This window comes from Papio anubis, chromosome 11 (genome assembly GCF_008728515.1).
Source record: "Papio anubis isolate 15944 chromosome 11, Panubis1.0, whole genome shotgun sequence".
NCBI lineage: Eukaryota > Metazoa > Chordata > Mammalia > Primates > Cercopithecidae > Papio > Papio anubis.
The window spans coordinates 35,878,731-35,891,392 of NC_044986.1; the positions used below are offsets into that span (position 1 = coordinate 35,878,731).

The window sequence follows — 12,662 nt, forward strand, 5'->3', positions numbered from 1 at the left end:
AAGCTCATGGCATCAGAATTCCTAGGTTCACCCAGCACCGATATGCCAAGAGTCTGGCTTCCCTATTTATTAGAATGGGCCAGTGGGAGTCACTGGCTCAGAAGCTCAGCCTTTGGTTCAGTCCCCTCCTTAGCCAAGTAGTTGGCTGAAAGTCTCTGCACCAATACTTTCCACTGGAGATGAACATTGCTGATTTCTTTGTTTTTTTCAACAGTTCCCCAGGGCTTGAGGAAAAGTGAAGAGAAGCCACTGTAAAAACCCTTTTAACGGGCCAGGCGCTGTGGCTCATGCCTGTAATCCCAACACTTTGGGAGGCCGAGGTGGGAGGATCATGAGATCAATAGATTGAGACCATCCTGGCCAACGTGGTAAAACCCCGCCTCTACTAAAAATACAAAAATTAGCCGGGCGTGGTGGCATGTGCTTGTAATCCCAGCTACTCAGGAGGCTGAAGCAGGAGAATCACTCGAACCCAGGAGGCAGAGATTGCAGTGAGCCGAGATCGTGCCACTGCACTCCAGTCTGACAACAGAGTGAGATTCCGTTTCAAAAAAAAAAACAAAAAACCTTTTAGCGGCCGAGCATGGTGGCTCACGCCTGTAATCCCAGCACTTTGGGAGGCTGAGGCAGGTGGATTACCTGAGGTCAAGAGTTCAAGACCAGTCTGGCCAACATGGTGAAACCCCATCTCTACTAAAAATACAAAAATTAGCCAGGCGTGGTGGCACACACCTGTAGTCCCAGCTACTCAGGAGGCTGAGGCAGAAGAATCGCTTGAACCCAGGGGGCAGAAGATGCAGTGAGCTGAGGTGGTGCCACTGCACTCCAGTTTGGGCAACAGAGTGAGACTCTGTCTCAAAAAAACAAAACAGAACAAAAAACCCTTTTAGCCACAGCACAACAACACTTACTGATGCTATTTTTGTGCAGAAGGACAGAGAGAGGAACTGGAGATCACGGGGTGAGGACGAATAGCTCCCTAACATCCCCTTCACCCTGCAGCAAGGAATTCACAAATCCCCATGTGCTGGCTCTTCCTCTTCCCACCCAGAATTTTTAAAGAAGAAAAATCAAGCTTAAATGGATAGGAGGTCAGTTATGATATAAAAAGGAAGTCAGGGAGACCCAAAAGCCTTTCCTGAGCATTGCTGAACAAGTGCACGAACATCTCATCTTCCAAGGACAAAACAAGCATTTATCAGAGGCCCACTGGACACCCTGCATCCACTCCTGCCCCCTCCAATCCAAGTTCCAAGCTGCAGCCGGAGTGACCTTCTAAAAACACAAACTTGTCATGAGGATGAAATTTGCAAAGTGCTGACTGACACTACTGGTACGTGGTAAGTACTATAAAATGCCCATTACATAAACACAGTACATATAATGCCATTCCCTGTTTAAACTCCTCCGAGGATCACATACAACCTTCTCTGCCTGCCTCTGCCTTCTGTTTCCCATCGTGCTCTCTCTTGTTAGCCTTACTCCGGGTCGCATTTAATTCCTCCGGAGCCAAGCTACCTCCTGGCCCAACCAAATGCCTTTCCCTCTTTCCTTAAAGCAGTTTCCCCAGACCCACTCCTCTTCATTTGACCAATTTCAACTCTTCTTTATATCTCAGCTTAAATGTTGCTTCTTCGGCCCTCCTGAACCTCCGAGAGGAAGCTTAGGTTCCTCCATAATTATCCTCTTATAGCCATAACATTGATCACAATTGTAATCACATACTCCATGTTTTAGGTTGTTTAACGCCTGCCTCCTTACTAGGCTGTAGACTCCCCAGGACAAGGGCTATAGGTCTTTCCGTCTCTCTTGTTTACTGCCTATCAAGGAACTCGGACAGCACAGGTCACTAATGAACATTTCCGAATGAATACAAACTTTAAAATACTGTCTTGGTTAGGTAACCGGCCCAAAGTCGCACAATGACCCAATATTTGAACCCACGACATTCTGGCTTTGACGCCCAAGGTCGGACTGCAGCAGACTGCCCCTTCCTCTCCAAAGCCGGAGCCAAAGGGTGGGCTGGGAGGGAAGTTGAAAGGCAGAATCTGTGGATCTGCAGAGGGCCACGCGCCGTAAGTCAGTCGGTGCCGTGCGCGCTGGCCTTGGGCCCAGGAGAAGGGGCACCGTCACGTGTACCCTACAGGGACAGCTGCCGCCGCACCCTGGGGCAGGAATGCAGCCCCGCCCGGCGCCGCGCCGGCAAAACCGCGCTGGCCCTGGGGACTGACGTCAAAGAAGGGGGCGCCTCCGGCGCCGCGCTAGGGCGGCGAGGGCGGTGGGCAGGGCCCGGGTGGACACGCCCCCTCGCCGCCGCTCCGCCGCTGATTAGGTTCGAGGAAGCTTCGCACTCTGCTTTCGAGGCCAGCGGAGGCGGGGGGCGGAGATGGACACGCCCCCTCCCTGTCTCCCGCCTATGATTGGCGCACGGAACTCCGCCTTGGGTTTGGAAGGCTCGCCTGAGAGCTCACACCCGGCTCGGGCCGAGGATTGGCTGTTCCGGGGCTGGGGAGCGCTTTCTCCCGGGAACCGCGGCTGTGACCCAGGTGGTCTGGACCAGTTTGAAGCTTCGTGTGGCCCGCCTCAAGCAACCAGGTACTTAGGTCGGCGGCCCAGCTTGGCGCTTCCGTGGGAGCCGGAGGGCGACAGTCAGCCGGGGTGCCACCGGGGGACGCGACCGCCAGATCCACTTAGGGCCCCGTCGTTCTGCGAAGCGGCCACGTCTGAGCCCCGGGGCTTCCTCGTGCTGGAGATGTCGCTTTAGGACCTCGGCCAGAATACCCTCTGCCACGCTCTTGTGCTGCCTGTGATCACCGACTGGCCCTGGAAGCACTTTCGCAGCAGGAAGCCCAGAGCTGCGCCCGCCCTTTCTGAAGGCTGTGGAAGAGGTTGGAGTGGGCGCATCTTAGCTTGCCCCATCCCCATTTGAGGTCTGTCGGAGCTGCCCTTCAGCGTGGTGAGTACCTTCTCCAATTCTCCACCGGGCAGTGGAGTGCAGAAGTGCACAGGCTGGCTTGGGAGCCCTGACTTTGGATCCCTGTGCCTTCCACAATCTACAGAAGCAGATAGCTTCCGAAAGGCTTCTGGGCCTGACTTTCCCCAGAAGACCTCCTCAGCCATCTGGTAGGAACAAAAATAACAGTGGCTTGAGAGCCCGGGTGCTGGGGTCAGACTGCCTGGGTTCGTATCCCAGCTTCCATCACCTGCCAGCTGTGTGACTTTGGGTGTAGTGTTCTCATCTGTAAAATGGGTGTAACAATAGTGCCACCTCATGTGAGGAGGAAAGAAAGCACCCATCTGAACGTGCTCTGTTCTGTGCTTGACACTGAACAAGCTGCCTCTATGATTTTAATCATAAAGCTATGACTTAAAAGTACACAGATTTGCTGATTGCTGTGATGATGAAAATGACAATGATTCTATAGCCTCTGGTAGTCAGGTAGCCTTTCCCTTCATCATTTATTCATTCAACCAGCATACGTGGAATGTCTGTGGTATACCAGGTGCTAGAAGGAATGCCCTTGCAAACTTAATCTCCCTTTTCCTGCTAAGGGTTATTTATTCTCACCATTTATTTTAAAAAGCTTATTTAAAATTTTGTAGAGGCAGTCTTGCTATGTTGACCAGGCTGGTCTCAAACTCCTGGGCTCAAGCGATCCTCCCACCTCAGCCTCCCAAAGTGCTGGGATTATAGGCATGAGCCACCGGGCCCGGCCTTATACCCACTATTTTGATGATGAGCAACTTGTGGCAGGGGAAACTGAGACTTATCCAAGGTCACCCAGTTAGCAGCACAGCCAGAATTCAGGGTTCTAGAACTCTTGAAAGGGTTATCCCTAGATCTAGTAGCAGTTTATTTTCAGGTCATATATGAGAACTGGTCTGGGGAAAGGGCCCAGTTCCTTTCTCCACCTCCAGGGGCACAGATTTGGAGGCCAATGTATATCCAGTTCTTTAGGCATACCTCCCTGAGGCTAGGCCCTGCTGGTGGGGAAGCCCACAGCCATTTGAACTGGGCTTCCCATTTGAGGAGTCACAGATTTTGGCTGCTGTCCAGTGGCATGTCTGTGTAGGGTAGCAGGCCAGGGCCCCAAGTGTTGATTAGGGTCTTGGGCCAGAGCCTCCAGTAATTTTTCTAAGAGCCCCTAGGCCCCTGATTACAGAGATTATTGCTATCACCTGGGTTATTGGAAGGGTGCCTCCTCCTGCGTGAGGACCTAGGAGATGCCAGCTCACTCAAATGTGTTCTGCCTCTCGTGGTTACCTGGGCCTCCCTGGACTACAGTGAGATACTCTCCTAGAATAGCTGTCTGAACTGAACTTCGTATATTACAAAGGGTGCTCAATTGCACACCATATTTATATATTGCAAATTCATTGCATGGTGAGTCACTTTTTAAATATATTTCTTTGTTAGGGTTCCACAGTTCTTCACTTACTGCCTGTTTCAAAACAAGTTGAACTTTGTCATTTTCAACGTTTGGTATTTCCTTTGGGGTTCATTTTCAACCTAGTTGTGTCAAATTGAAGTATTTTGCAATTGGTCTTTGTTTGTACACAGACCCATACTTATCTTCTTTTATGTCAGCTCTGAAATGAAAGGTCCATTTGTAATCTAATAGCCCCATGGTTTCATTTTCTAGTTTTCAAAAGTACTATTGTTCAAGTATACACTGACTTTTCCCGGACTAAGGTCTTCTCCAGGAAATTGGAGGGAAAATAACTATTGAACACATTGAATGAGGCAGGAAAAGTTTCTTTTGATAATAAAAGTGTTCTGATTCGCCATTTCATCGGTGTTCCCAAAACTTACCATCTAATCCTACCTGGAATCTGCCTAGTTTTATTCCCAGCCTCACTCTGCTGTCTGAATCCCAGAATAAGAGGCAGAGCCAAGAGTGATGGTGGCTCATGCCTGTATTCCCAACACTCTGGGAGGATGAGGTGGGTGGATCACTTGAGGTCAGGAGTTCAAGACCAGCCTGGCCAACATGGTGAAACCTTGTCTCTACTAAAAATACAAAAATTAGTCAGGCGTGGTGGCGGGCACCTGTAATCCCAGCTACTTGGGAGGTTGAGGCAAGAAAATTGCTTGAGCCTTGGAGGCAGAGGTTGCAGTGAGCTGAGATTTGCACCACTGCACTCCAGCCTGGGTGACAAAGTGAGACTCTGCCTCAAAAAAAAATAAATAAATAAATGAAAAATAAACAAACAAACAAAAAAGAGTGACGGGCCTCAAAATCTGAAGGTGCTAAGCCCTCCCCAAGGTTCATGGAGGGTATGGTTGAGGCTGGAGGCTCAGATTCTCCGCAAGAGTTTCTTGGTATGTTTGTAACGCAGCTCGCTGAAGCTGTGGCGTCAAAGCCTTGGTGTCCTGGGAGAGGTTGCTGGGAAGTCAGGCTCCAAGCCATTTCCTCCCCGAGGCAGCTGCTGCTACATGATCCTTATTGCCCTTCTTTCCCTGGGGAGGTGAGGCCAGATATCACCCTTTCTCCTACCACCCCAGACCAGCCTAGGCCTCTGCCCCAGGCTTGGTCATAGCCAGCTGAGGTCACTAGGGAGCTTTAGAGCTGTGAGTTCTGTTTTCTACCAGATCCTAACCCCAGGGCCCACTGCAGCAAAACAGCATAGAGTAGGGAGGAGAAAGGGAGCTACTGGCTGGGGAGTTTCCTGGCACCCAGTTAGCCAGACCTGTCCACACATGTTGCCCCTAGCTTTGGCAGACAAGTAGCTCCATTCCTCCTTCTGTACAGACGTACCTGCGCATGGAATTGTTGACTCCCAGCACTGTGCAGGCCCTCAGAAACCATCAACATCAAGCTGTTCTGACAGCAGTAACAGGGAAACCGACCCACAGAGGGGATGTGAATTGCCTGAGGCCTTTCAGCCAGTGAGTGGCAGAAGTAGGGCTTGAACCCACTCCTCTGACTCGTAAGCCAGGGCTCTGTGTACTGGGCTGGGTTGCAGTTCTCAATTTCTTCTGTGGAAGCCGGGCTCTTCCTCTTTAGAGTGCTACAGCTCAAGGCTGAGCTAACTGCCACCCAGGAAAGAGCCCAGACCCTAGTGAACAGACTAACAAAATTCCACAGCTCAACCCCTGCCTCCACCGGGTGGGATAATTCATTGTCCTTCCCTTTCCATTGGCAGGATTTCCCCTTCATGAATTAGGTGGGAATAGGAAAGCACTCTTCATAGAAACATGAAGTGTTCTTTAAGCTGCCTGGCTGTGAAGCCAGCTCGGGGGTTTAGAAGCGTGGGCTGACTAGGCTCAGTGGCTCAAGCCTGTAATCACAACACTTTGGGTGGCCAAGGCGGGAGGATCACCTGAGGTCAGGAGTTCAAGACCAGCCTGACCAACATGGTGAAACCCCGTCTTTACTAAAAACACAAAAAATTAGCCAGGAGTGGTGGGGGATGCCTGTAATTCCAGCTACGCGGGAGGCTGAGGCAGGAGAATCACTTGAACTCGGGAGGTGGAGGTTGCAGTGAGCTGAGACTGCACCACTGCACTCCAGCTTGGGCAACAATAGCAAAACTCGCTCTCAAAAATATATGTAATAATAAAAATAAAAGCATGGCTGCAGTCATTTCAACCACCTCTGGCTTCGGCTGAGCCACTGGTAGTCATACTTGCATCTCAGCTTCCCTTTACTTCCCTGTGAAATGGGATAACAGTCCCTAACTCCTAGAATTGTTTTGAGGATTAAAGGATATCATCCATATTGCCTGATCCAGAGTAAATATCCCATAGTTAGCTTTTATTTCTCTTTATCAGCCTAAAAGTGTTACCTGGTGCCTGTTGTCTTTTTTGTTTTTTTGAGATGGAGTCTCACTCTGCCGCCCAGGCTGGAGTGCAGTGGCACGATCTCAGCTCACTGCAAGCTCCGCCTCCTGGGTTCACCCCATTCTCCTGCCTCAGCCTCCTGAGTAGCTGGGACTACAGGTGCCCGCCACCACGCCCGGCTAATTTTTTGTATTTTTAGTAGAGACGGGGTTTCACCGTGTTAGCCAGGGTGGTCTTGATCTCCTGACCTCGTGATCCGCCCGCCTCGGCCTCCCAAAGTGCTGGGATTACAGGCTTGAGCCACCGCGCCCGGCCCAACTGTTGTCCTCTTGTCACAGTGTGTTTATGTCATCCAGCTCTGGGGGCTTAATTACCACATAGATTAGGTTTTAACTGGATTTTCATAATAGCACCTAAGAAGGGGCAGATTTTTAAATTCCCATTTTCCAGATAAAAAGTACAGTTTTCATGATGTTAACTCATCTGGAAGTCTTCTGCAGCTTTATTTTAGTTATTAAATCTTTTGAAAACAGGGTGGAGTTTTTATGATAGAAGGCCTGGAAACTGGGACAAAGTGAGAATAGAAATGATTGGAATAATGAGGGTGACTATTGAGGTGAGAAGCGGAGAAAGCCAGGGCAAGGGAGGGAGTCATATTTTGGGAGTATGAGTGGGGCGGAGATAATTCAAACCCTTACAGAGAACAAAAGGCAGGTTAGGGGAAGGGTTACTTCTGCAAGTGGGTTGATAGGAAATTAGAAAAGCTTTTATATATAAGCTTTTGTACTGTTTGCCTCTTATGATGAGCATATAAATATTTTAATTTAAACATATTTTAATGTTCCTTTTCCCCCTTTGGAAGCTAGTTGCTGTTGATTGCTGTCTCTGTAGCTGGCTGTGGAATGAGGTCTGACTCAGGCAGCCAGGCCCTGGGAAAGCAGCAGGACCTGCTCCTCCTCTCCCCAAAAGGCCTGGGGCTGGGAGAGAGGGGTGAGAGCGCAGGGCTGTCATCAGCTGGCTGTGGCCACACAGCTTGGAGGAAAGCAGGGTTCACCTATACCCCTGACTCAGGTACAAAGGTCACAGAGGCCAACAGAGGAGGATTTGCATTTACAAATTCCTCAGTATCCATGGAGGGTGGTTCCAGGCTCCTCTGTGGGATGCTTGAGTCACTTACATAAAATACCATGTTTGCGTATAGACTGTGCACATCCTCCTGCGTGCTTTAAATCATCTCTAGGGTACTTATACCTAATACAATGTGAATGCTCTGTAGTTACAATGAATCTATTTTTTATTTGTTTTTTTTTATTGTTGTATCATTGTATTCTTTTTTTTGAGACGGAGTTTTGCTCTTGTTGCCCAGGCTGGAGTGAAATGGTGTGATCTCAGCTCACCGCAACCTCCGCTTCCTGGGTTCAAGTGATTCTCCTGCCTCAGCCTCCCAAGTAGCTGGGATTAAAGGCACCCGCCACCACTCCCAGCTAATTTTGTATTTTTAGAGACGGAGTTTCTCAATGTTGGTCAGGCTGGTCTTGAACTCCCGACCTCAGGTGATCTGCCCGCCTTACCTCCCAAAGTGCTGGGATTACAGGTGTAAGCCACCATGCCCAGCCATATCATTGTATTTTTAAATTTTTTATTTATCCAAGGTTGGTTGAATCCCTGGAGGTAGAACCCACAGATGCTGAGGGCCAACTATAGCTCTTATTGGGTAACTGATATACTAGGCTCATTTAATCCTTACTATAACCCTAAGAAGTGGGTAATCTTATCCCCATTTGACATTTAAGGAAACAGGCTCAGAGAGGAGGTTGGGTAACTTGCTTAAGGTGTCAGAGTTGGGACTCGAAACCTGTTCTGTGTAATGCCAGTCTTGTTTCCAGGCTGTGCTGGAGACAAGGATGTGGTGGGTAAGCTTCTTAGGCCTTTATTATTCAAAGTGAACTATCTAGAATCAAAGGAGATCATTTAATTTTCACTTCCTGGATATGATGGGAGACATTGACACAGAGCCTAACTTCTATTGAACCTTCTTATAAATTTCAGCCTCTACCCTTGACAGTATATTCTAACCTTTGTAGCTTCCTCTTCTGCCTCCACCTCTGGCTCATTAGGTCCACTGGACTGTGGTTAGATCTGATTGGCTTATTTCATACTATGTTTGCTAAATTATATGGATTTGGTTCATCCCCAAGGTCTTGAAAATAGGAGACAGGATGTCTCAATTTTATAGATTGAAAACACTGACCACTATTCTATATACTTTATGTCTTCCTTCACTCTTCATATTAATCCTACAAAGTAGGTACTAGTACCAGGTGATAATTTGACATGGGAGGCAGCTGAGGCAGGGGGGATGCCCCGCCAAATAAGTGGTGGAGGGGGATAAAGTGGGATTCCAACCTGGGTAGCCCAGTTCCACAACTCCTCTCTTACCTGTGTGCTACAGCACCTGGGCCTCAGCATCAGAGAGGCCTGGGTTCTCATCCTAGTTGCATAACCATGGATGACTTAACCTTTCCTCAGATTCCTCATCTGTGAAATGAGGAGGATAAAAATACCTACCTTACAGGGCTGTTATGCTTGTTACATCTCATTGATACTATGAAAGGCAAGCTCTTACAGGTGCCTGGTATAAGTACTCAACACAGTTGAGCTGCTACTGGGCATCCTGGTGTCTGCATGGAATTTACAGCTAGACAGACCTGGGTTCAACTGCTGGCTCTGCATGTGCACGTGGCTTTGTGACACTGGCAAGTCATTTAACCCCTCTGAGTTGCACTTCTTCATCTGTAAAATGAGGATAAACAATAGTTCTTACCTCACGGGTTGCTGTGAATCCTAAATGAGATAATATAGGTGTCTGACACATAAGCACTTAAGTGATTTTAAGGCAAGAGACTTCCTCCAGTTTAGCTCCTGGAGAATGGAAACATCAGAAGCCCTAGGATTAGCCAGAACCCCCAGGTCTGGGAAGGACCAGCTGAGTTGCTGATGTCTCCATGCTTTGCATCCTCAGAGCATCCACAATGGGTACCCCAGCCTCGGTGGTCAGTGAGCCACCCCCTTGGCAGGCCCCGATTGAGGCCCGGGGCCGCAAGCAGGCCTCAGCCAACATCTTCCAGGATGCCGAGCTGCTGCAGATCCAAGGCCTGTTTCAACGCAGCGGGGACCAGCTGGCCGAGGAACGGGCACAGATCATCTGGGAATGTGCAGGGGACCACCGTGTGGCTGAGGCCCTCAAGAGGCTGCGCAGGAAGAGGCCCCCAAGGCAGAAACCCCTGGGCCACTCGCTACACCACTGCAGCCGGCTCAGGTAAGTTCCTAGAACTGGACGGCTGAGGGAAGAGCACCAACGCCTGTTCCACCATTGTGTTGACTGTGTGGCCTGGAGCTAGTGGCTTCACTGTAAAGTGCCTGCCTAACACTAGGGTGGTTATAAGGTCTACACAGTGTCATCACTTGGTTGGCACTTACAAGATTGCTGTTGGTGGGTGCGGTGGTTCACGCCTGTAATCCCAGCACTTTGGGAGGCCGAGGCAAGCAGATCACTAGGTCAGGAGTTTGAGACCAGCCTGACCAACATGGTGAAACCCTGTCTCTACTAAAATTACAAAAATTAGCTGGGTGTGGTGGTGCGCACCTGTAATCCCAGCTACTCATGAGGGTGAGGCAGGAGAATTGCTTGAACCTGGGAGGCTGAGGTTTCAATGAGCCGAGATGGTGCCATCGCACTCCAACCTGGGTGACAGAGCGAGACTCTGTCTCAAAAAAAAAAAAAAAAGACAGATGTTACTTGTGGAGTCATATACAACCCTGTGAACTCCCATGGAAAGAGATCCCTGAGTCCTAGTAGCACCACCCCATTTTGCTGTGATTCTCAGCTTACCAGCCTGGGCAACACGGTGAGATCCTGTCTCTGAAGAAACACACACACACACAAAAAAAAAAAAAAAAACAAAGAAAAATTAGCCAGGCATGGTGGCATGCACCTGCAGTCCTAGCTACTCCAGGGGCTGAGGTAGGAGGATTGCTTGAGGCCAGGAGTTTGAGGCTGCAGTAAGCAATAATCCTGTCACTGCACTCCAGCCTGAGTGACAGAGTGAGACCCTATCTCTTAAAAAAAAAAAAAGCCTAATTAAAATCTTGGCTGGGGATTACAGAGAATACAGCCTAGGAATGTATTGTTGAGGCATTATGGGTTAAAAAGTGTTGAAAAACTTTTACCTTGAGATCTCTCCCCAGTCTCCCTAGTCGGCCACTTCTTTGCCTAGGCCACTGCCAGCCCAGGAAGAGTGAACCCAAAGGGATGGAGCTGAACCACTTGGCCTCAACCAATCACTATGGGTGATGCTCTGCACTTCATCTCTCTGCTGCCTTCTCTGGGGCCCACAATCAGAACATCAGACCTGAACAGGCCTTTGGAGGTCATCAGGTCCTGAGATGGCAAGTCAGTGTCATAGCTTGTATTTAACTCCAGTTGATTAGTAGTCACTGCTTATCAAACCAGTTTAATAGCATGACTAATTAATGACATCTGCCATGAATACAGGATGAGGATGAAGAAATGTTGAGTTTTGTACAACCTGATCTGGTCCAACCCTTTCTACTGCCGAGAAATCTGAAAACTTTGTCTAGTCAGACAGTTCTCAGAGCAGGAATGACCAGACCAGAGCCCCCGTCTCATTTTGCTCCAAATCATATGTTTTATGGTCTGCCATGACAAAATCTCTTGAAATCCCCATTCCATTCTCCCTATTGATGTTGGCTAATCATACACTTGTTCTCTGCAGAATCCTGGAGCCCCACTCTCCACTGGCCGACCCACAGAGTGCCACGGAGACAGCCTCCGGTGAGCAGTATCTGCACTCTAGGAGGACAAGTGCCAGGATCCGCCGGAACTGGAGGAAGCCAGGCCCCACAAGCTACCTCCACCAGATCAGACACTGATCCAGGGAAAGAGCCAGGAATGGCAGTGTCTTCCCTCTTGCCAAAGGGCCTGGGGAGGTGAAGAAGGAAGAGAGACTTTAGGCAAGCAGCCCAAAGGGGTAAATGAAAGCAAGAGGCCGCTGCCACTGGTCTGCTCCATCAGAACAGGACTGGATGCTTCTGCTGGGCTCTCCATTACGTGCGACCCATTCCTCACCAAAATGAGGAGAGACAGTGACTGTTCCTGCCAGTCTTTCCCAATCTAACACTATTCCTGGGCTGCATGATATTCCCCTGGGAGCCAAGTGACAGGCACTCAGACACAGCATTTCACCACTCATGCTACTAATCTACCTGCTACTACTGTAAACCATGGTTCCAGCAGCCTGTTCCACACTCCCGCACCATCAGGGTCCACAGGGAAACCGTGGTTTCAGTGGCAAATAAAAACATCTGCATCAAGAGTGTGTGAGTCTGTCACAGAAGGGGAGGAACTGAAACAGAGTGGGAGGGGCAAGAGTGTCCCCAGTAAGGAAACATCAGGGCTGGCTTCCTCTCCTTTTCACCTCCCTCTCCTCTTTCAGCCCCATGCCAAGCCCCTGGACCACAGCTTCCTTTTCCAGAGCCTGTTGGACTGGGAGTAGAGGGGAGAGTCTCTGCAGCAGTCCTGATCCACAGGATCAGAAGGGAAAGACTGTCATGGTCAGCCCCGCACAGTAGGCTGGGGCCTTGGATTGGCTTAATCTGCAGTCAAACTAGTGGTGCCAGCTCCTCATTTGGCTTATTCATCCTTATGGGCTGACCACCCAAAGGTGGACCAATCGTTCTGAAGCTGCCTGCATTATATCCTAGGCTTCCCATGACCTGGAAACCCTTGAAAGCAGGGGTTTTTCCTGCAGTTCTAGCTCCACCTCAAGAGAAGCACACTCTGTGCTTATTAACTTTC

The 12,662-nt window shown here is 49.5% G+C and overlaps 2 protein-coding genes and 1 long non-coding RNA gene across 4 annotated transcripts; 2 read left to right on the forward strand and 1 right to left on the reverse strand.

The window, feature by feature from the left end:
• Positions 1-1,877: 1,877 nt before the first annotated feature.
• LOC110744157 lies at positions 1,878-2,428 on the forward strand. The gene has a single exon (XM_031652139.1). It carries the CDS (start codon positions 1,923-1,925, stop codon positions 2,418-2,420), a length of 498 nt encoding a protein of 165 aa, XP_031507999.1. The 5' UTR covers positions 1,878-1,922; the 3' UTR covers positions 2,421-2,428.
• Positions 2,279-12,180, forward strand: AVPI1 (arginine vasopressin induced 1). 2 transcript variants are annotated; one of them, XM_003904084.4, is made up of 3 exons: positions 2,279-2,956; positions 9,807-10,103; positions 11,581-12,180. In XM_003904084.4, exons 2-3 carry the CDS (start codon positions 9,817-9,819, stop codon positions 11,735-11,737), a joined length of 444 nt encoding a protein of 147 aa, XP_003904133.1. In that variant the 5' UTR covers positions 2,279-2,956; positions 9,807-9,816; the 3' UTR covers positions 11,738-12,180. The 2 variants fall into 2 exon arrangements, with proteins under 2 accessions (XP_003904133.1, XP_021799255.1); XM_021943563.2 differs by lacking the exon at positions 2,279-2,956 and having other exon boundaries at positions 9,572-10,103.
• On the reverse strand, positions 9,199-10,485 carry LOC110744158. The gene is made up of 2 exons (XR_002524387.1): positions 10,431-10,485; positions 9,199-9,577 (listed from the first exon to the last, which is right to left on the reverse strand). It is a non-coding gene; the product is annotated as an uncharacterized LOC110744158 (long non-coding RNA).
• Positions 12,181-12,662: the final 482 nt, after the last annotated feature.